The sequence below is a fragment of the Odontomachus brunneus genome, unplaced genomic scaffold, assembly GCF_010583005.1.
Source record: "Odontomachus brunneus isolate Ranch 3 - 2012 unplaced genomic scaffold, Obru_v1 Obru_scaffold_081, whole genome shotgun sequence".
NCBI lineage: Eukaryota > Metazoa > Arthropoda > Insecta > Hymenoptera > Formicidae > Odontomachus > Odontomachus brunneus.
The window spans coordinates 1,083,514-1,108,266 of NW_022639531.1; the positions used below are offsets into that span (position 1 = coordinate 1,083,514).

General features: G+C 42.2%; 1 protein-coding gene across 5 annotated transcripts in view; it reads right to left on the reverse strand.

Moving 5' to 3' along the window:
- The window catches only part of LOC116847589 (fat-like cadherin-related tumor suppressor homolog), an 85,493-nt gene that overhangs the window by 4,483 nt on the left and 56,257 nt on the right, over positions 1 to 24,753 (reverse strand). For 2 of the 5 annotated variants that reach the window (XM_032822720.1, XM_032822716.1), the window contains 14 exons: positions 22,395 to 22,547; positions 21,666 to 21,879; positions 19,041 to 20,601; positions 17,014 to 17,756; positions 16,708 to 16,932; positions 12,030 to 12,266; positions 10,080 to 11,132; positions 9,164 to 9,807; positions 6,861 to 8,258; positions 5,877 to 6,014; positions 3,094 to 5,790; positions 2,003 to 2,336; positions 1,534 to 1,674; positions 975 to 1,121 (listed from right to left, as the gene is read on the reverse strand). In XM_032822720.1, the coding sequence (XP_032678611.1) occupies positions 975 to 1,121; positions 1,534 to 1,674; positions 2,003 to 2,336; positions 3,094 to 5,790; positions 5,877 to 6,014; positions 6,861 to 8,258; positions 9,164 to 9,807; positions 10,080 to 11,132; positions 12,030 to 12,266; positions 16,708 to 16,932; positions 17,014 to 17,756; positions 19,041 to 20,601; positions 21,666 to 21,879; positions 22,395 to 22,547 (9,685 nt within the window). Of the gene's footprint in view, positions 1 to 974; positions 1,122 to 1,533; positions 1,675 to 2,002; positions 2,337 to 3,093; positions 5,791 to 5,876; positions 6,015 to 6,860; positions 8,259 to 9,163; positions 9,808 to 10,079; positions 11,133 to 12,029; positions 12,267 to 15,310; positions 15,335 to 16,707; positions 16,933 to 17,013; positions 17,757 to 19,040; positions 20,602 to 21,665; positions 21,880 to 22,394; positions 22,548 to 24,753 lie in introns of all 5 variants that reach the window. The other 3 variants (XM_032822718.1, XM_032822719.1, XM_032822721.1) reach the window with 3 other exon arrangements.

The following is a 24,753-nucleotide window of genomic DNA, read 5'->3' on the forward strand; positions in this document are numbered from 1 at the left end:
AATTAATTACTTTTTATTTATCGCATACATTAATGTTAATACGGTGTTAATTATATCTTTCAATAATTCAATAATTCATTACAGATATTTCGATACAAATGTTAGCAAAACAGCAGCAACTTATTTTAATAAGTTATAACCTTCCGTGTATCATATTTTTTGGAACATAAAATATAATCTGAGTGTGTCAGGCTTGAGCAATTTTGAACTATTATAACTTTGTTGAAAATCAATATTTTAGGACATTTTTTTTCCAGAGATATAGAAAAGCTTCAGCTATAAAGTAAATAGTGCGATAAAATAAAAATCTGCGAATAAATTTGTGTTATTTTTAAAATTTTCCGGACCTTTTAAGAAGGCGATCGAATATTCCTTCGGTTCTTACAGATGTAACATCGTACACGGAGGATTAAGCATCTACTCTTTAAAGCACAATCAGTGTATTCTTCGTTGAGACGCTATACTTATAATTGGTTGTTCAGTTATAAGTATAGCCCTGCAATAAGTCAAATTGCACTGAAAGAATTGTCGCAAATAGAAAATTGAATTTAGTACACCATATAACAAATTTGTGTATTACAGATTTTGTAGTGAGGTTTTATTTTTATCAAAATCAATGAGATATAAGAGGGAAGAATAAATTGAAAGTATCTTTATTAATAATCAGTGAGTACTCACTGATTATCAGATGAGATACTCCTTTTACTGATTCAATCAAAAACATTTTTACTGATTCACTTTAAAGCTTCTGCTTCTTCACTGCAGTCATCTTGATTTATGACGTCAGAAAATACACGATAAAATTCTTGCAAGATACGTTGGAATCAAATTTATTTCAATATAATATCGCCAGTTAAAAGTTCTGCGGCGAGGATCTTTAAGAGAGTAATAGCTAATAAAATCTGCAAATATGTCAATATTATTTTGGTCATGCAAGAGGCGGGAAATCAATGCGCATGCATCCCTAAACTTACTTGATGGTAACTGATGAGTATTAGACTCGTTACTCTCATTGCTGTGGAAGCTGGACGAGTCTGGAACCTCGCTGCCGGGTACTTCCGTGATGTTAGGTAAAGGGTTCTGACTTCGTCTGACCCAGTCTGAGCAGTCCCAATGATACCCTAAAAGCATTGCAGACAACGACTGTACTTTGACACGCCACATGCGATGCAGCACATAGTGATGCAGTGAAGAGGAAGAGTTGGCGACGGTAGGGGGGCGAATAATAGAGTTCAATTGGAGATAGATAGTGCAAGCGAAGAAGCGTCGACCCTACAACAACGGAGTGTCCGAGAAATCGCGCACTGATTCGATCACGGAATCTCGATCTGCAAAATTTTTTCCTGGTAGCCGTCGGTTGATTCCCGCAAATCTTCTAGTTTTCAGCGTTACATCACTCTATACAAGCCGTATCTAACACGGACATTTAATCCGTCATGGTACTCGTCATTAGTCCCGCGATTTTAAAGAAGGGGATGCACGATTCGCTGGACACCCTGTATCTTGTGATACGAGCGGGCTATCTCGACTTACCGCCAACGATGCGAGGATCATCCTCGATGGACGTGACGGAGGCGACGGAAGACCCAATCGCGTGAGGCAGCCGTCGAGAGGAGTTTAGTAGAAGTCCTCCAGTGGTCAGCTCTGGTACCACTGGGCTCGCTCGTTTCAGGTCTGTTAGTGCACACAATACGAATACGCCGGTGTTAATAGAATTCGCTACACGCCCGAGTCCGAGCACGCTATGGAAGAACAGAGAGATCGCAACGGGAGAGACAGAGAGCCGAGAAGTGAGAGACAATGACATAATGAGGAGAATTTACTTGAGAGAGAGAGAGAGACTCCTAATGTGGATAAACGGGGAAGCGCGCTGAGTGCTCCACCCCTTACGATGCATGCCACAAGCAAAATCAAAAGTAAGAAGCTACCGGATAGACGGAGTAGAAGGAGCGAGAGGGACGGAGAGGAGGGAAGGAGATTCTCATTGACGCGTGCCACTCACCGTTCTTGATCTTGGTGGTGTCGGTTATGAAGGAAGCCAGCTGCATCTGCTCCTGCCATGTGGGTTTGTGCAGGCTGTCCGTGTCGCTGCCAGTTGCGTTCCCGCCGACCGGATTAGTGAGGGTCAAGGACGGAGGTGGTACGGGAGTACTGCGGTTTAGGTTTCTCAGGTAATCCGGCGGGAAGTTCTCTAGCTCGTCGCCCGCGCTGCCGTAACTGCGCAGGGTGTCCAAGTTATTTAGAGCCGCCGCCGCCGAGTTACCGTATGCGGCCGGCTCGTTGTTGGAGCTGGGAGTGTAGGAAGCGGGTCTGGGAGGGCATTGGGGAGGTTCTCTCTGTAAAAGAAGAATCACACAAAAACCTTAAACAGAATGCGCCGCGACAGAAAGCGTGGGAGGGATCTAACACGTCGGCCGACGATTGCAAAACAAAAGTAAAACAGCACCGAGATCGATCACTAGCAGTGTGGTGTACCCGTACAGACCGATCAAGACATTATCGATTGTGACGAAAAATCGGGAGTTGATGTCAGTAGTTGGTACCTCCTTTTGCACATGCCAATGTCACAATAATGCTTTTGGATAAATGTCACACTCACTTATTGGCATTCCGTTTATTAAAACTCTTTGTACCTCGCCATGTTGGATTTGTGACCATTTATTATACCATTATTTATTTATTTATCATCAAGGAAGAGGGATATTTTTTGGACAAGCTCAAGCAATCTCAAATGCTCTTTCGTCCATATTTATCTTCATTCAGAAATGTCATGCAACTTTTAGCATGTCATTCTTCGCTTATGACGTCACAAATCTGATAGGGCCGACGAGATACAAGGAGACTTAACATTCTAGAAAAATTTTGCTTTTTCTGCAATCAACATTGCAGTTAAGCAATCTGTGATTCCAAAAGAAATCTCCACAGCTCAAATTATAAACAACTGTTGGTTGCAAGAAAAACCAAATTTCTTTGGAGTGTTAATGATTAAGGATGCCGATAATTGAATGCTTTAACCTAGGCAGCTTTTGAAAGTTTTCATGCTTCTATAGTGCACGATGATTAACATTAATCGGTCTAAACGTGATATAGTACCTGTATGACTTCCAGATTGCTCAGCTTCGAGCTGCGCTTGAACTCGTGTTCAGACGGTCTCGCAGAATTCAAAACAATCTGCTTCCGTGTCTCGTTATTAATGTTGTTGGCACGCGCTCTGGTCCGCTTCAGGCGAATGCGCCGAAAAGCAACGAATATGATGATGACAAACACATTGAGTAGCACCGCGATACCTATCCACATCATCTGCTCCCAAGTGATGTTGAAATGACTCGATATGATCGGCGTGGAGTAAGCGGGATTGCCGCAATTGAAGCCGGTCATGTTTGGCGGGCAGATACACCGGTACGTGCCGATCTCGTTGATGCAGGTACCGCCGTTGGTGCAGGGGCTCGTGTCGCACTCGTTCACGTCAATTTCGCAGCGCTCGCCAGTGAAGCCTTGGCACTTGCAGATCGGACCGTTGTTGCCCTCCTCGCACACACCGCCGTGAATGCACGGGTTGGGGCTGCAGTATCTGCCGAATTCGCAGCGTTTGCCGCTGAGACTCGGCCCGACGCACTCACAGGTGTAATCACCGCCCTCTGGCACGACCTTGCAACGTCCACCGTACAGGCAGGGTGAAGAGGCGCACGGATCAGTGTCGATCTCGCAAGCCAGACCGGCGAACCTGCTGTGACACTGACACTCGTAACTATCGCCACCGGAGTCCTTGCAAGTACCGCCGTTCTGACAAGGCTGCGAGCCGCAGATGCCGGGTGGCACCAGAATGGTCGCAGTGTCGCAGCTGAACTCGACATTGGCGAAACGCTTGAGGACCGCCACGCTGCTAGCACCGCTCATATGCAGCGGTACGGATACCCGGGCGATCCTAACGTCGTCCATGCAGCCGATAAAGCCACGTTGGACGTCCTCAAAGCCAATAATAGACGGATGTTGCCTCACCTCGGCACCCAGGTACAGATCATCCGATTGCAGATTCAGAATGTCGTTGATACCGGGTGCTGAACCGTGCGCTATGTGCGTGCCGTCGACAGTCAGACGAGCGTTATTGCTTTCTCGCTCCAGCTGGATCTCGTGCCATTGTCCGTCGCTCACGTACACGCTGCTCACCCTGACCAAACCTTCGCCGCTGCCCAGATCGAACTTATATTGCATTACTCCGTTGACTATTTCCAAGATGTTGTAGTCCACTTTGCCGGCCGCGTACATCAGATTGCCGGTAGGCTGCACCGTTCGGATCCTAAGGGACAAGCTCAGACGGTCTTCGATCGTTTGCCGTAGCAGCGCCTTGTCGATCTTGTAACGCGCGTAGCTTTTGCCGCTGAAAGATATGGGATTTCGCGGTATGTAGCACGACTCGTCGTGACACTTGGAGATGTCGATGTCGCAGATCTGGCCGGCAAATCCCTCCGGACACTGGCAGGAGTATCCTTGAACGGAGGAGTCCGGCACGCAGACCTTGAACAACGGGCAAGGATCTCGGGCGCACTCGTTGACCACCACTTCGCAGTGAGTGCCAGCGTATCCCTCTTTGCAATTGCATTCTATCTTGTGTTTATGCCGCGACGATACGAAGCTCATCACGTCCGTAGCTACGGGCGTGATCTGCTTGGGGTCGAGAATGATCTTATCCTGACATTCACCATAGAAACAGAAGCCTTTGCTACACTTAAACCTGACGATTTCCTCGACCACCAGCTTCGTTGACTCCTCCAACTCTTCCAAATGTTGGTTCAATAATTCGCGTACAGTCTCCGACGTGTGGAAGCTGGACGGATTCGCCGACTTCCTCACGGCGAACAGAAGGTCGAGGTCGTTGTGCACTGCTTGGCGGACAGCTCGCGACTTGATCAGATTCGCCTCGTCAGTCGATGGTTGCACGCTGATGATGACGATGTCTTTGAGTCTGCAATTCATCGCGTTACGAACGGTCCTGATGAAGCCCTTGCGGTGGCTCAGGATGAAATCCTCCGGGCTAACCTCCCGGAACCTCACAATCACCGAGTTTTCGAGCATCTTCTCCGTCACCAAATCAACGTTGACTTTCACGATGGAGTACGAGTGGAACTTGCCATCCGTCACGCTGATGTTTACCCTATATTCGCCGACGTCGAGCCTAGGCAAAGCCACTAGCGTGCCGTCGGCCTCGTGTATTTGGAAGAGATCGTTACTCGGAATCGTCGCGGACGGCACCAAGCCGAAGAGAAGCGTATCGTATTGGTCTTGGTCGGTTGCGTGGACTTTCCCGATAATGCCGCCGGGATACTCGTCCATGTAAGAATTGATAATCACCTCGAGGGGCGTAATTACCGGCGGGTACTGCGACTCCTCGATCACCTTGATTACAACCCACGCGTCGGACCATAACGGTGGGCTGCCATTATCGAACACCCGGACGTGCAATACGTACTTATCCTTCACTCTGTTATTAAATTTCGTTGCCGTGCGCAGAGTACCGTCCTGCTCTAGCCGGAAGGCGTCGCCCTCGTTCCCGGAGCGAAAATCGAAGGTGTAAGGCTCAGCGTTCGGTTCTATGTCCGCGTCGGTGACTACGAATTGCAGCACTGTGTGGCCGGGCGGCTTATCCTCCTGCACAACTGCAGTGTAATTTGGCAAGGAGAACATCGGCGGATTGTCGTTCGCGTCCATGATCTCGATGTTCACCATCACGAAGCTCGAGAGCATCGGTATGCCGCTGTCGCGTGCGTGAACCTCCAGTACGTAGTTCGCAATCTAAAAGAGAAAGTAAAATGCGCAACTAGAGCAACTCGTACGTGTTGTACTCGTATAATCCGTAACGAATTGTATCCGATACTAACTTCTTCTCGGTCCAACGGAGCGGCGACGGTTATCTGTCCGGTCTTTCTGTCAATGGAGAACTGTTTCTGCCTGTCACCCCGTTCTATGTAATACGACACGTTGCCATTCTCCTCGCTGTCCAGATCATTCGCATAAACCTGAAAGAACATTGATAAATTGAATATTATGTTGCTTTGTCATCAAGCGATACAAAATTCAGCAATAATCGATATTAAAGGTAGGATTTCCCATGTCGAATTCAATCGACGAAATTCCATTCAAATTATATTAAATCGAATCGTTGAAACTTAACTTTTAATTAACAACATAATTAGTTATATTCCTGTAGTAGCCAATCGATGGATAGCAGGAACAATTTTAAATCACAGGAAGGTACTAATATTTGAATGTGTGATGACATACACGCCGAGAATATTTTTTCAGTCTTGCAATGTACGCAAATATTCCAATTATCCTGAATCCAAATTATTTACATTAGAACAGCTTTAACTCTTCTCAATTATTTCATTTTGCGTTAATTGATTGATTTCTTTTAAGATACGGCAAGCAGGGAGATCCAAAAATAGGATGCTTTAAGTACGATTTGCTCACTTTTGCTCATTATATATATATATATATATATACATTCCAACAATCTAGTCAAGTATCTCGAAAAAACTGAGTCCGACACAGACAAAAATGTTTTAAACAAAATTTATAGAATTTTGAGGAGAAGGAATATGGCTATTGGCTTCAGCTTATAGTGGATGCGATCTTTTTAAAGTCAAATTAAGTTTTTTAAACACAAATAGTTTTCTGCGTGTAAGAATACTAGAGTAAAATAATTGAAAAGTGAATACTTTCCGAAATATTTTATGTCGACTTTTACTTAATATCAGGAATTTCCAAGATTGCCAATATGCAAGATAAATATACGCAAATTTTCGCATTCGAAATTTTTGAGTAATTCAGGAAGTTTTAGTTGGTAAGTAGAAAACACACACCTGCACAACTTTCTCCCCGATCTTTGCGTCTTCCCTCACGTGAGCTCTGTACGAAACTTCGCTGAAGATAGGCGCGTTATCGTTACTGTCGGTGACGGTAATATTAACGGTGGCGTGATTGCTCAGTGGCGGGACACCTCCATCGACTGCTTGAATGGTGAGGAAATAATCACGAGCTCGCTCATAGTCTAACATCTCAGCGATTGTCACAACGCCCGTTTTAGCGTCTATTTGGAACTTCTTGTGTTCGTTACCGCCAACAATCGAGTAATATATATCAGCGTTCACCCCCGTGTCCTTGGAGGTGGCGAGGACTCTGGCCACCTCGGTGCCGACCGCGTAGATTTCGGGCACTTTCGAAAAGTACATCTTGGAAGCGAACTCCGGTGGATTGTCGTTGATGTCTTGCACGTTAACGATGAGCAAAGCGACACCCATCAGCTGCGGGGTGCCTTGATCCAACGCCTGGATAGTCACGTTGTACATAGCCTTCGTTTCTCTGTCCAACGGCTTGCCTAGCGTGACTATCCCGCTATCCGGCGCGATGAAGAAATGGCCGTCTGCGGAGTCAATGAACTCGTACCGGATCTTCCGATTGATGCCGATATCGTCGTCCGTAGCGTGCACCTTCGTCACTAATGTGCCGACTTCCACGTCCTCGGGCAGGGTGCTGCTGTAAGTTTGCATGGTGAATTTCGGCGCGTTGTCATTGAGGTCAGAGATGAGAATCTCCAGCTGCGAGGAGCACTCCCACATAGGTTTATCACGATCCTGCACGTGAGCGGTCAGCGAATACTTGGCTTGGGTCTCCCGATCCAATTGCCCGACGGTTTTCAGCACGCCCGTTTCCTTGTCCAACGAAAACTTCTCGTTGTTGTCACCGGTTAAGTAGAATCGTAACTTGGCGTTTGGCTCGTCGTCGTAGTCGGTGGCCAACACGGTCAGAACGTAAGCGCCAGGATGCGAACCTTCCGAGAGCACTTCCCGGTAACGATATCGGAGACAATACGGTGGATTGTCATTGACGTCCAAAACTTGCACCGTCACTCTCGTTTCGAAGACGTATTTTCCATCGGTACCGACAATCTCGAGCTCGTAACGATCGATGGTCTCTCTGTCCAACGATTTCGCGACGTACACCTCGCCGGTGGATCTGATTTGAAATTGTGACCTGGAGTCGCCGGACGTTATGTAAAATTCTATCGGCGTGTTGACGTCGGAGTCTTTATCAACGGTGATCAATTTCACCACGACCGTTCCCGGTAGGGCGTCCTCATTCACCGTGGCCTCGTAACGATCGTCGACGAACGCGGGCGCGTTGTCGTTGTAGTCCTTTAATTTCACGTGCACCGACGTTCTCGCGAAATGCTTTGGATTTCCATTATCTGTGGCAACCACCTAAAAGAAAAGAAATTACGAATTATGAAACCTTCTTCTTTACTTCTAAGTTTAAAAGGGAATGTCTGGAATACTTGACAATTTTGTCGATAAAATACTGACATTTTTTACAAAGCTCACGTAGATTTATAAATGCTTGTACACAGTGAAAGTATATGTACTGAGAAAAAAAGTGGTTGAGTTAATGAGACTTTGCTTAGACAAACAAAACTCATTCAAGCAAACATTGAATAAATTATGCCGTTGCTGCGACAAATTATATATATATATATATATATATATATATATATATATATATATATATATATATAACCACTTTTATATATATATAATTGATTGAATAGTTGGTTCATTGATTTGGCTAGTAACTATATAAACGCAACTTACTATTGCACTAACACATAATTTGTTCAACAGACATATTTCTTTAAAGGCAGAAACTGCTTATTTTATTGATCAAATTGTTTTTTTCTCATTATGCAAAAATAATTTGGAACATTGTTCAATATGTGACAAGAGAAAACAATAAAAAATTCAAAACTGACATCTCGAACTTAGCGTAAATATTCACTTTATACAAAAGTTTTGTAGCTTACACATATCAAACCTGTGTTGTCAGGAAAATTTTAAAGACCATTTACAACAGGAAATTTAAAAATATGTGAAAAGTTTGCAGAAAAATTTCTATATATGCGTGATTATTTTCCGTTAAATAAAACAGAACAACACATTTATATAAGATCTATATGCACAAAAAGTACGAAAAGGATCGTGTGATCGCATGAATGCTTATCTGATATGACGTTTGACGATTGCTTCTACATTATCGACATCTCTGAAGTACGCTTTTCATTTTGAACTTTATAGAATCACTTTGAACCTGACGATTTTAACATCACAGTTACCTGAAATTTGTACTCTGGTTGCTTCTCCTTGTCGAGCTGCACCAGTGTCGATATCCAACCGGTGTAAGTGTCTACCGTAAATACGTTCGCCAATTCCCCGATGTCGGATCCGAAGGAGTAACGAACTTCGCCGTTGCTACCGAGATCCTTATCATGCGCAATGACCTTTAATATAGACGTCCCCTCCTCGATATTTTCCGCCAAGCTGATCGCGTACGGGTTGCTCTCGAATTTCGGCGCATGATCATTCTCGTCCAGCACCTGAAGTGATATCTTGGCGAGAGCCGTGAGCGGCGGGCTGGAATCCGTCTCGGCGAGAACGCCAATTAAATGGCTGTCTTTCAATTCTCGGTCTAATGGCTTCGCCAGAGTAATTTGGCCATGAGAATCGATCGTGAAGAGCGGGTTATCCTCGTCGCCAGATATTATGCGGTACGTCACGGTACTGTTAGTGACGGTTTTCAGTTTCGTGATTGGCGTGCCGATAGGAGAGGCCTCACTTATAAAGAACTTATCTTCTTTCCGCTCGAACAGCGGCGGGATATCATGGGGACCCATTATGTAGATGGTGAGTGGTACATCTGCGTGATGCGTGGTTGTACCTTTGTCCTCCGCGCGGATAAAGAGCTCGAATAATTGGTTTTCTGAAAATAACAGTTTTCTCGTGACGTTTGTGCGGTAGATGTTGAGAAAAAAAAACAGAAATGAAAAGAAACATATCAGTAAACATCAACCAACAGTAACATTACGTCAATATTCCAGTTTTCCATTTAATATAAGCGCAATCTAACATATATATTGTGTGTGTACAACAATTATTTCTAAATCATACTTAATTATTGATGTACTGTTAGTTTATTAAGTTCGCGTTTTCTGCATGAATACCACGCGATACGAAAGAAACGTGTCCTCTTACCCCACGGCATCGCGCTCTTCTGCAGGAAGAGAGCCCCCGTGTCGGAGTTGATGCCAAACAGGGATTTGGCGGGCGCCGTTTGCGGCTCGTAGATGGAGTAGACGATCTTGGCAGCCTCGTCCTCGTCCGCGTCTTGCGCCTTGACTTTCAGGAACGGCGTGTTCAAGGACAGATTGCTCTGGATGGTCGCTTTGTACTCGCGGAGGAGGAACGCCGGCACGTTGTCGTTCTCGTCGCCGACCTTGACGCGCACCATCACGAACCCGGATCTACCGCCGCCGTCCGTAGCTATTACCGGTATCTCGTATCGCTTCTGCTGCTCCCGATCGAGCTTCTTGCGCGTCACGATCTCACCGGTCAATTTATTGATGTCGAACATCTCCTTCATCGTCTCCGACATTATCGCGTACATCACCGTGCCGTACTCCCCGAAGTCCTCGTCTATGGCTAACACGCTGGTGACCAATCTGCCGGGCAGTTGATTCTCCAAGACCGTCACCTCGACCACCGGATTCGGGAACTTGGGATTGTGCCTGTTAGCCGGCAGGATCTCGATTTTAACGCGGGCGAAACTGGTGTACACGCCGTCGGTAACGGAGACGTTGAGCATGCTGAGCTTCTGCTCGCCGAAGTTCTGCATGTTTATGAGAGAGATGATGCCGGTCGACTGGTCGATGTTGTACGTCTGTTGCTCGTTACCACCCACGATAGTATACGTCAGCTTCTCATCAACGTAGTCGGGATCGCTGGCCGATACAACCGTCACGAATTGGCCGCGTTCGGCGTGTTCTGAGAGCGAGCAGGTGTATGAGGGTTGCTCGAATTTCGGCGGGTTGTCGTTCATGTCGATCACGCTCACCCAGACGTGCGCTGTGCTTGATAGACTGGGCACACCGCGATCCATAGCGATCACTGTGAAATGATGGGACTCGCGGGTCTCGTGGTCCAGGGACCGTTTGAGAAATATTACGCCCTCATCGGGGTCAATGTGAAAGAGATCCGTGCTGTTCTCCGTGTCGTTTTGGATGGCGTAGCGGACCTTTTGATTTATGCCTGCGAAAGGGCGAACGCGAACACTTAGAAAATAGGTGGACACGCAAAATCAGCGTCTCTCGAAATTCGTGAACAGCGACAATTCCCCGAAAAGTTATAATACCGAGACAATATTCCCTAAATGTGGTAAAATGGCAAAAAATATCTCCTCAGGGTATTGATCATGTTTTTCTTGGTGTTTATTTCATAAAAAGTGAAAAAGTTTCATTGACGAATTTATAATATTTATAATATTTTTCTGGAAGGTAATAATGTGAATGAATCATAATGCCGAAATGCGAATATCGAGACAATATATCCCCAATTATTATTATATTATTAATTTTTTATATGTAGAAGAAATAAAGGAACTACAAGCAACAAACAGAGTATCGATCATGTATTTCTTCCTATAGAGTAAGGGAACTGAAAAGTTACATTGACGAATTCAATGAAACTTTTCACTTTTAATGAGTTCACGCTAGGGAAGAAGATATATAATTGATATTCTGATTAAAACCTGTAGTTCTCCTATTTCTTTTACATGTAAAAAATTATAGTAACACAATATAATAATTCGATGTATTGTCTCAATATTCGCATCTCGGCATTATGTTTTTCAGGAAACTTGTATGCTTCCAATATTTTAGTAAAATTGTATTTCAGGATATTATCGATATATGGATTTCGATATTGTTACTTTTCAGGAAATTGTCCCACTTTTTATGTTTTGTTGTCTTTTTCTCGGGACAATGCATGTCCGCCACAAAAATTCGAGATATTTCAGATTTAATATTCTTCTCTGCCTCTGTTTTTTGCATTCCTTTTATTCCATTTCCTTATCTCCATTAATTTTAATTCACCCGAGTATAGTCCGACATTAATTAGTGCAAAGCTTAAAATTAATCATCAGATTACCCGTGTCGTTGTCCCTGGAGCTTACTCGCAGGACGGAGGTCCCGAACGACGCAGCTTCCGACACCGAGATGTTGTAGGAGTCCTGCGTAAATTCGGGCGGGCAGTCGTTCACGTCCAGGACGAGGATGCTAACCAGCACCTCCGCGTAAACGCCCGACACGCTGTCGGTGGCGCGTACGGTCAGTTCGTACTGCTTCTTTTGCTCATAATCCAGCTCATCCACCACATAGATTACACCTGATTTATACGAAGAGAAGATTGTAGACCCAAAGCACTATGCAGCGGGGTGTCTACGTATCCGTCAGAGGCGTGTACGTGCGCTCTCTTAAAGTGAATCAGCGAATTCGTTTCTAATTGAATCATTCAAAGGAATATTTCACCGGCAATCAGTGAATATTCACTGATTTTCAGTGGAGACACTTCCACTTTACTGTTCCATCTCATATCTCACCGATTTTGATCAGTGGAGGCAAGATTTCACTGCGAAATCCGTAGCACACAAATTCGTTACACGTCGTATCTAACTTTCTGCATTTGCGACGATGGAATTAACAGTTTCCATGCGTCTTATACACGATGACGTTGTCTGTGTTTGCAAGTTGCATTAATAATGCGAACAATAGTTATTATTCATCATCCAGAACAGTATAATCACATTCTTAGCTGAATTATCTTATGTTATGACCTCAAGAGAATTCTTCTAAAACCAAAAAGAAATTATTCTAACACTCAAAAAAAAGAAACTCTAGTTGCAAGATGCAATTTTCTGTAATCCCATATTCTAAGCGAAAACTTTTACTGAAAAGATATTTCCCTTTTTATAAAAAGAAATAATATTGTGGTTATAGAATATTTTCCACCTGATTAAAAAAAATGGTCATGTGTGAAAGAATTCTTCTAAGGATAAACTTCTATATTTTTAGGTGACTAATCATTTTAACGAGATTTTACTGATTGCAGTGCTGTGTTTATAACTGAGCCACCAGTTGTAAGCATAGCACTTGAGTAAAGAATACACTGATTGTACTTTAGAGAGCGTGTTCGTCGTGGACGACGAGAGAATTGAATCCACGACGATCTACAATAGCCGTCCCTTCCTTCGCGATCGGCGCAGTTTTGCGACGAATCAGGATCGTGTGAATTCACAGAGGAGAACAAACAACGTTTGCGCGAAGCGCGGAGCCAACGGATCCGTAGACACTGGAAGACACTGATGAATGCAGTCACGCAGTAATCACGTTTACGCAAAACGTCGAGGTCCCGTGAAATGATTTGCGAATGCCATTGTGCGGTGCCTGCACCTTCCGCGAAATAAATGTCGCGAGCGACGACCAATCAGCCGCTACTACCGTCGGCGGCTCTCATGAAATGAATTCTCGAGTTGAAAATAATCCGCGAACGTGACAACCGAGGTGTTGCCTCCTTACGTAAGGTGCAGGCACGTCATGCGAGCGGCAATTGAAGCTACTGAAATCTCATGAAGAAAATGCACTGAAAAAAAAAGATGGTAATAATTACTAAATATTTAGTAAAACAGTTTCAACTCGATCATTTAGTAGATATAACTAAATGCCTGGTCATAATTAACAAATTGGTTAATACTGACCAAATATGTAGTCATATGCACCAAACGATTGAGTTGAAACTACTTTACTATATATTTAATAACTATTACTATCTTTTTTTTCAGTGTGGGAATGGGTGGTCGGCGCGTTCAGAGATCCAGCCGATGTATTTACGACGTGTCTAGAGCGGCCTCGGAGTGTAGAACGATAGTGCGTGTAAGCAGCATTGTGCGCGCTCCAAGCCGGTTTCGTGTGTGGCTCCATCGTGTTTTACAATTTAACCGCCCAGATTACGATTACGTAGAGAGAAGAAAAAACGGGCAGCAAAAGGAAAATTCATTTTGCGGGACGGTATAGACGAGCGGAAGCGGATTATAGAAAAGTGGGAGGCTTTCAAAAGCAGACATTGCAGTCTTTTTTAAATTAAAAAGTCTCAGGAAACTTTTCCCCCTCTTGCCGTCTCGTGAGTGTTAGTTGGTTGCGTGCAGCAAGCTTACGCCACAAGCCAGAGATCGTAGCTCGAAACGTTCATTGTTACGTTCACCGTGGCAAAGCATCGTGCGCCATAATTGCATCCAATTGAGTGTGCTTGATGGGCAATGGAAACGAATTTCGGCATGAACGTAAAAGTTAGTACGGTAATTTGTGAGCGATACTTGTGGTGAAACGCGTCTTGTTCGATAAAAATGACTCCGGCACACATCCCGAGTGTTAATGCTCGCGGTATTAATGACCTAATTGGAAGTAAATGAGAATTCGTAACAATGAATACATTTAAACGGCACGCATATTGACGAAGAGCAGGCAGCTACACGCGTTTCGGCGTAATGTTATGGTAATTGCGCGAGGTAATTGAATAATTTGCATTGATCAAAATGTTAATTGGAAACGCAATCCAGCAACGCAGAAATTGATAAGTGCATGCATGTTCTGAATTGTTTTTACTGAGCGTCGATGAAAAAGTTCAAACGCCGATCTTACGCGCAACACCAACACTGTTAAATATTGGAGGGTCAAATTTAAACCAATTTCTTGAGTTAAGTAATATTTAGTTATTTTTAACTATCATGTGTGTCAAAATTTATTATTTTAACACAAAATATGTGTTTAAAAAAACAACCACATCTAATCAACAGATTTAAAACAATTTAAGTCATTTTTTACTAAAACAAAGGTTACATTAACGTGCACATAATAAAAAATAAACTAAATTTTAGTCAAATTTAATACATTTCTTAAGTTAAATTATTTAACTCCATTACATTAGTTAAATTAACGACATATTTAGTAGGAGCAGTGGCGACTTATAGGAATGGTTAAAAATAACTCAAATTGAGTATAATTTGACACTACGGATTTAACAGTGTAGAATTACACTCTCGTGGCTCTAAGGACGAACGGTCTCGTACTTTAACGACTCGCAAGTTGCGAAAGATGTTCCCGAATCAGGAGCAAGCAAGAAATCCGGCAGTTTTACATTATATTCGACGAGTCGGAACGCGAAGCCGCTCGCGCAGTGCAGTTATTGCAGATAACTCAGATTTATTAAAATTCAATTTCGTCGGCCGCGCATTGTTTCAGTACGCTCGACCCAATTGCAGCGATTTGCCTATGATTACATCGTGCATGAACATAGAGCGTTGTGTGTGCGACATAGCCTCGTAATACAGCAACACAGCACAGACCGAAAGAACTAGTATTTTTTTTTATACTCACAAGGACCATTGTTACTGTCGGGGGCTGCGAAACAGGCAGATACAACAAAACTTTAATCTCTAGTTTCCAGACAAGCAGTCGTAAGAGGTACATTACGGAACGAGTATCATGATTCGAAAAACAACTGAATGATCTACTGTCAAAAATAAACATCGATAAGGACAGCCACTAAAAAATATGTAATCGGAAAGTATACTCGCTAGAAAGCCAAAAAAAAATGGTAAAGTCAGAAAGAATACGCAATGAGGTAAAACTTAGACGCGAAACAATTCCAATCAATTGAGATAAAGATAAAGTGAAACAAACTGCGAGATAAAATCGAAACCTCAATATCGAAATTGTAAGGTGAATTAAAGTTCAACGAAATTGTCACAGAACCATTGAAACTATTTGAAAAATATCACGCGTTGCTCTTTCGACTCCACGCGCGTTCACCCAATTTCACCAATATTCCGTTATATGAGGTAGAACTTAGGAAACTGCGCGAAGCAATTTCAGTTAAGAGGTAAAAGTGAAACGAATTGCGAGATAAAATCGAATACTTAACATTTAGCGAAATTGTAAGGTGAGTTAAAATTCAGTGAAATTTTCGCAGAATCGCTGGAACTAACACTCGAAAAATATCACGTTTCTTTTTCGACTCCCCGTTTCACCAATACACCGTTACATAATTAGAACTTAGCAACCAAGTACCATTATGCAGCAAAACTGACGAATTCACTAAGTATATACCCAGACTTGCAATATATCATAGGAACCCTTCCACCAGTGTGGGGCATTGATCGATTAAAATTTTCTTCGAGTGGAATAATTGACAAATCGACAATCAGAATCAATCAATCGTCATATATAAAATTACGAGTAATTTCATCGATTGGCGAAATTAATTATTAAAGCGAACTGTGACGTGATTATACGCTGATTGATAATTAACTTAATCAATTGATTAAATTATTTATAATTTTATATATTAAGATTGATCAATTCTGATTATTGATATATTTGGCAATTATTTTAAAGAAAATTTTCATTGAGTAATGTCCTACACTGCCTTCCACATAGTTCGAATAGTCCCATAGCCAAGTTGCGAAATAAAAATCGATGTTTTGTTTTAAGTCTGATGCTTGACGCGATTCTCAACAATTTTCGCGCGTTTCGGAAGAAACTCAGACACAATAATAAGACGCGCTCGTATAATTGTCGACCGTTCGAATCCGATTTACGGGACGTTTTCTGCGGAATGAACAGAAAGTTACACTCCGTCGTGTCTAGAATTTTTCACATTTCGCAACACAATTTTTGCGACGTCACGCTACGATTGCACGAAATTGTCTTCTAACGTGAAATTCACGCTTGGCATCCGATAAACGCGTGCCAGGGAATGCGCATCGGCTTACCTGTGTTGAAGTCTAGGGCGAACTCCTCGAAATCATTGCCCTTAGTAATGCTGTATATGAGTTTGCGATTCAACGGTGACTCAGCTTGAATGGATAACGCCAGAGGTGAATGTACTTCTATACTCTCGAGCACGCTATCCGTGTAGAATTGCTTGTCAAATACCGGCATCGAGCGATCTATCACCTTCACGTTGACTGGCACCTCAATGGAGCAAGGCGTTATTCCTGCAATCATATTTAGGAGCTCATTTAAAGCGGATCAAGCGGAAAGCCGAGCTATTGACTTCGGCGCTTTAACAAACTCACCGCCGTCGTACGCGGCGATCGTGAGCTGATACTCGCGATTGTGACCCTCGAGATTCTGCTTCAGCGATATCTCGCCGGTTTTCCGGCACACCTTGAAGAGCTCGCCGTGGCCCTTCTTCAATTCGTACCGCACCTCGCCGTTGTCGCCGCTGTCCATGTCCACCGCGTGAACCTTCGTGATGACGTCACCCTTCTGGGCGTCCACCGACACAACTGCGTAGTACGGCAGATTAACGAACATTGGACAATTGTCGTTGATGTCGAGTATCGTGACGTTCACTATCACGTGAGCCACTCTGGGCTTCTCGCGGTCCGGCGGATGGCTCTTCGCCTCGACGATTAGCTCGTAATGGTCGCACGTTTCCCGATCGAATCGTATGCCGGTGGTCCTGATCGCGCCCGAGGTCGACCCGATCACGAACATGTCGGTCGGATTAAGAATGCTGAAGACAATGTGCTCGTTCAAGGAACTGCCGAGGACATTCACCACCATCACGGTCGTAATTTTCGTGGAGTTCTCCAATATGGCACCCTCGTAGACGTTCTTCTGAAAGATCAAACCGGAGTTCTCCGACTTCTCCACGATCACATTCACCTGCGCCACACTCGAGTATTTGCCGTCTGACACTCGCACGTGGAGGAGATAGCTCTTCTTCATACGTTCCGGATTGTGGACGGTAATGATACCGCTCTGGGCGTCTATGTCAAAGGTGTGAGCTTTATTCCCGTCGATGATGTCATACCTGAATCAAAATCATATGTGCATCAAGTTGTCTGCATACTAGAGGCACATCACCGATATGGCAGCGTTAATAATCCACTATTTTCATATTTGATGTAAGGATAGCAATCAGGAAACAGTATGATCGTTTCGCAAATTGTGAATTAACACGTTTTCCACCAATGTCACACATGTGTGACGGCAAACATTGTTTTTTTATACCCGCATTATCAAACCAAGTCTGTTTTACACAATTACGTAATAGAAATACGAAGTGTTCTGTGAGGAGAGTCTTCCAAATAAACCCTGACAGCGAACATGTTAGACGCCAAAATTTAACACGAACGACAAACGAAGCAAACAAGAATGCTGACAGCCAAAAAACGGACAAGTACACACAGAAAAATATCACTCTGCTGCTAAGAAAAGCAATTCCTCAGTTTACTTTCTTTCTTTTAAGACTTCTGTTTCCTCGCCGCGGCCATCTTGATTTATGATGTCAGAAGCGAGAAAATACACACTAAAAATTCTCACAAAATACATTGAAATGTAATTATATGTTCACAACATGACACCTGCAATCGATCGAGCAGATTTCTAAAATAGTTCACCTTTTCTTTTACCCTTTTCTTTTGCTCTAACAATCGATAAATAATAAAATTAACATGATAGAATTATGAGAAAACGCAGATTAAAAGGTAAGCTGCAAAGTGCGAGAATTTTCAGTGTGTATTTTCTGGCTTCTAAATGTCATCAAACAAAAGATTCACATCGAAGAATTACAGGAGTCTTAAGTAATGGTTATCTTCAATAAATTGTGACCAAAACATTCTCGCATTATTTATATTTATAATAATATTGGATACGCGCTAAAACTTGCGATTTGGTTCTTAATAGTCTTTATATTTTCCCCTGATTGATTTACAATCAGATACTTCTAGTCTCGTTTTATTATTTATAATTATATTTTATTTAATTAAAAAATGTTTTTTCAATAATTTTCAAATGTACTTATTAGAAATTGTAGAAAAATTCATTATCATGCACTCAAAAGAAAAATTGATTTACTTTGCAAGAATATTATAAAAGAAAAAGTTAGTTCGACTCTATGTAGTAAGCAAGCCGAATTTTTGTATTAATTTAATATTCTTGATTGAAATATTAAACTTACTAGGATTGAGGATGTATTTTGATTTACTACTTATGGCGAACTTATGAATTTATTAAATCTGCGTGCAATTCGTGAAATATTTGAGATCAGTAACGTTTACTTGAACGCGATATGCATTTTCCTATATCTCCATACCTCAAGGCAGTTCCCTCAGAGCTGTCAGGATCCACAGCGTTCACATGAATGACGGCGACGTTCTTGTACGTCGGCAACAGGAGCGTGACGTTGTAATCAGTCTTGGAGAACTTGGGCGGGCAATCGTTTACGTCCGTCACGGCGATCATCACTTTGGCCGTAGTCTCAGAGGAGAGCTTCGGCTTGCCCAGATCCGAGACCTTCACGTGGAACGAGAACATCGGTATAGTTTCGTGATCGAGCACCATGACCGTCCTGATGGCGCCTGTGCTGGAGTCGATGTGGAAATATTTCCGCGGCAGGTCCTCGACGATGTCGTAATTGAGCAGCGCGTTCAGCTCGGAATCAGCGTCCTCGGCCTTGATGACCAACGGCGCGCTCGTGTTGGTCAGCACGAGCGAGCCGATGCTGGCACCTTCGCTGATCTCGCCGCTGTACAACGCCTGCAGGAAGCGCGGCGCGTTGTCGTTCCTGTCGAGCACGTGGACGATGATGTTGCAGACGGCGGACGCGCCGGCCATGTTCGTGGCCGACACCGATAGATTGTAGAACTTGGTCTTCTCGTAGTCCAACTGATTCTTGATAACGATCACGCCGGTGCTGGGATTCACGAAGAAGGTGTCGTCGCGGTTGCCGCGCACGATCTCGAACTGCAGCGACGACGTGCTCCTTGCCTCCACGTGCTTCACGTACGTACCCAGCTGTTGATTCTCGTATATCTCCGCGGAGAGCTCCTTCTGGACGAAGCGCGGCGGCGCGTTATCGGCCATCGTAACCATCACGTGCACCGGCACCGTGTTCGACAGCGCCGGCGAGCCGTGATCCGTCGCCTTCACGAGGAGTATATACTCCGAGGTGACGCCGAGGTCGAGCTCGCGGGCAACGCGGATGAAACCCAGATCAGGATCGACCGCGAACACATTGCCGACGTTGCCGGACGTGATCGAGTAGGTGATTCGCGCGTTCTCGCCGCGGTCCCGATCGATCGCGCACACCTGCACCACCGCCGTGCCGACCGGCGAGGTCTCGTACACTTTGCCCTGGATGATCTCGCTGATGAACTCCGGCGCGTGATCGTTGTGATCGTGCACGGTGACGATGACGCGGGCATAGTTGCGCTTGGCGGGCGTGCCTTGATCCTTCACCATCACCGTCAGCACGTGCTCCTCGATAGTCTCGCGGTCGAGCGGCTCGTTCAGAGTGATCGAGCCGAGCATCGAGTCCACGTGGAAGATCTCGAGGGAGGCTTGGCTTTGCGCCGCGTGGAGACTGTAGAAGACCTTCTTGTCCTCGTCCTCGTCGGTCGCGTGCAACTGCAGGATTCTCTCGCCCCTCTCGACATTCTCCGAGATGTCGACGTGATACGTGCTCTCGGTGAACTCCGGCCGGTGATCGTTGATGTCGATCACGGTAACGAACAGCTGCGTCAGCGCGGTATGCACGCCGTCCGTTACGCCGATAGTGAGGTTGTAAAAGTTCTGGGTTTCCCAATCCAGCCGCTTGGCCAGCAGCACGTTGCCTTTGTCGCGGCCGATGAAGAACTCGTCGCGGTCGTCTCCGTCTGTAAAACACCACTCGGGATGACTTACCTTGCTAGTAGATTACGCGCCGATGCAATAATCGCAATAGTCAACTCGATCCGTCGTTAATACAAGGAGATGCCGAAAATTTTACCGGAAAAATATTGACTTTTTCCGCAAAGTTTACTAGTTACTAGTTTATTATAAAGTTACTAGTTCAGAATTACAAATGAGAATGGTGCAAGAATGAATTGAAACATTGCTCAATATATGGTGAAAACGATATAAAATTTCAAAATTAACATCTCGAGCTGTCTCATTTAATATAATTATTCAATAAAACGATTTTTGCAACTTGTATATTCGAAATGTGTATTTGCTACGTCCAGGGAAACTTTAAAAAATATTACTATATCTTCACAACCAAATTTAGAATCTTAAAAATACACGAAAAGTTTGTAGAAAGATTTCTACATATGTATGATCATATTTTTCGTTATCAACATTTTAGGAGTTCATCGTCCATTTTGACATCCCTTTAAGAAGGTTCTAACGTTTAGAAAATATATTTAGATAAAATATATAAGATGAAACTATAGTATGTACATATAAAAGTTAAACAATACGTAACAGAAAATTTAATAGACTTTTCTTCGCTTATATTCCATATTGTTTTCGAGATATTTAATTGTAAAGTTGTATTGTGCAAACACAATATATGTAGCATATATATATATATATATATATATATATATATATATATATATATATATATATAGAACCTTTATAATATAATAAATTTCTTCTAAATTGATATATTAGTTATATATGACATATAGACATAGTCATATGACATATGGTTTCATCTCACAAATATCGTATATTGCAAAATAATTTATTTAGTCATTTTAGACAATTTTATTAATAAATTAATAATATTAAATTAACTAGAAAGTAACGCTAGAACTTCGCGAAATTAAGTGTACTTTACCAAAAAATACACAATCGCATCTCTCTACTTTCTGCACAGAGAAACAATATTTCTACGCGCATGAGATTTTCATAAATCATGAAAGCGAGGAAAATGAGAAGCAAATGTTCTTACCTAGAATATCATACCACAAAGAACCACCGTCCTTGTCAGTGGCTTCTACGAGAGTTACGAAAAAGCCCACCTCGTCGCTTTCTGTAACTTCCACGCTTTGATTGTTTGTCTTAAACACAGGAGGATGTTCCGATTTCTTCGGTGCCTCTACAACTTCGACGGAAACTCGAGTCTGATGACTACGCTGGGGTTCGCCATGGTCGGCTGCTCGTATCTGCAGTATTGCATACGTGGAAAGTTTGATTCAAGTCGAGGTTAAGACGTAAAAATATTAGCACAACGCATGGCATTGCCCATTGGTAAAATTTTAACAATATATTCCCAATTTTTTTCTAATTTCTGATATTGTTCTTTCAAAAATCGAGTGTCAATATAACAAAATCTTACAACGGGTAGTGAACAACAATTGTGTCGCCCATTTCTCATTTGATTATGCTAACTAATGATGCTTCTTATTAAATATCAGAAGCGCCCATAAGTCATAAAATATTTAAAAAACCTTATTCTTTTATTTGATCTGTGTAATATATGAAAAATATTTTTTTAATATACTATTTATGTATATATATTTGTGTGGAAGGATGGAGGGGTCAAGAGGAGAATTATTTAAGATATATAATTTATTTTATTGATTAAAAAAGGAAAGTTTTATTTACAAATTTTTAAATGTGCTTTATTTTGAAATATTTGATTGTCTGTGGGTATTACTTTCTCGTGTACGTTACTCACCAACATCTCATATTCTTGATCAACGTCGAGTCCACGCTGCGAGTACACCATACCCGTGGTAGGATGGATCTTGAACTTGCCCTTTCCTCGACCACTCTTGATACTGTACTGGATTCTGCCGTTCTCACCGATATCTTTGTCCTTCGCAAGTACCTAACGCAAATTTTGACAGTTAGCCCATCGTCGCCGTCACGAGGCAAGCTCATCCACTACGACGTAAGTCCACATGGCGTAAAAGAAATGTTAGTAATGCGTATAATCTATAGTCGCACATAATCTAAAGAATGCTGCAAATAAAACTGGCCGATCTAGTCATCGACGTATCGCTCGAAACACGCGACATTCCCGTCGAAGACGGTCGTGCAAATTGGCGAAGATGATGGTGCAGCGCGGTTCTTCAGCCGCAAAGTACTTGCGGTAAATATTCAAAGAAGGTCACATCTCACTGATACTTTTAATATTAATATATATTACAGAGAAGAGAGAGAAAGAGAGACAGAGAGAGAATTGAAAGTGATTTTCAGTAAGAACCAAGTGGATATTAGTTATTGAGATATAACAAAAAAGTTTTTTAATTTTGATGCTTTTTTAGATATTATAAGCTGACGTTGCAAACAATATGCCGCATTAATCTATTGCTCACTTTCTGAAACTGAAAAAACGTTTTATTTATACGAAAAAATTATGTAAACAAGTTTTCTAAGCATATAACCAAAGTGAAAATATAATCAAATAAGAGTCATAGTCACGGATTTTAGTATAAATAATTTAAATAAGAATTTATCTTTGTTTACACTTTTTTAGAGAATGACTATTATACACATTATACATTATCGATGATCGTTTTCATTTATTTCTGGCAATGCCTAAATTATTATCAATGTACGACTATGCAAACTATTTTATTATATATATTACATTCGCATGACAAAACATTTTATTATTTCTGAAATTATTTGCCTTATTTAATTGAATTTATCATATACTAACATAACAGATCCTGAAAAGATCTGTAAAGATCTTTATCTTAGAGAAATCACTCTTTCAACCATCTTCTCTACAATATATTTTCAGTTGAAAAGATTCGGTGAAATGCGTGATCTTTTTTGAATATTTACCTATTTGCCAAATGGAAACATTCTGGATTGCGCGAGATACGAAAACGAGACGCGTACTCTCACGAGGCACATACTAATGACCTGCGCAATTAGGTGCGTTCCCTAAATATCGCGAGAGGCAACGAGACCTCGAAGCGCAGCGCAGCGCAGCATTCACATGGCAGCATTCATGCGGCACATCGAAAGAAACAAAGACCGTCGCGACAACAAGACGCAGTCACTCCTTCGACCTATCAGCAGTGTTTGCCTTAGATAATTTCGAAATCATCTAAATGAGGGTAACACGAAAATCTGTAAAATTATGTTGTATAAAATGAAAATGATTTTGCTTTTAATTAATTTAAATGAAAGATGAGATGATTAGCACAATTTATCTAGAAAATAGTTTTTTAGGTAATTCTGCATTCATGAGACTATTCATAAAAATTTATAAAAAATTATTCACATCACACACGTGAAAGAAACATTGTATGAACAGTATTCACAAATTTATTTAAAATTTTTATTTATCCAAAATAAAATTGAATGTTTCGTCTAATAAACGATTTTAACGGAGTATATTTAGGAGAGACCGAGGCTATTTGGCCACTGAGATAAATTGGCAAAATCGATTATTTTTATTATGCTTTAACAGATTGCAGAATCAAGCAAACAGGGATTTCAAGGTTATCTTTGAAATGTTTAAAACTCTTGCTTACTTAATTTTGTAACCTGTTAGAAAATAATAGAAATAATCGATTTTGGCAACTTACTCCAGTAGTAAACTGGCCCTCCCTACTTGCTAAATTAAAAAGCGCTTTACACAGATATAATTATATTATATTAAAGAAAAATATTTTTATAATATTTGAAAAATTCATAAAAGGTCAACGAAATCTTTATTCTTAAAGTGCAGGAAGTTTTGACGAGATGTAAACAAGCGTGGCGTTAGATTCTATCCCACTCTCTTCGACCGGAAATAAATCATCGGAATACATAGATTTCGATGCTATCAGAAGATCTCTTGAAAACAGAATCGTTTCTTCGCTTGTTCATTCTTCTATAACGCGACGTCTGACATTGAGCTCATCTTGTCAAAACTTCCTACATCTAAAAGAAAAGATTTCGATGCATCCACACACAATCATGAAGCAATGTTCTGATTGTTTCGTTTCGAATTTACTTGAATTTAACATATTCGTATGTATACAGGGTGTTCCAGGATGATCTTTGAAGGTCTCGTGGAGACGTAATACGAATTG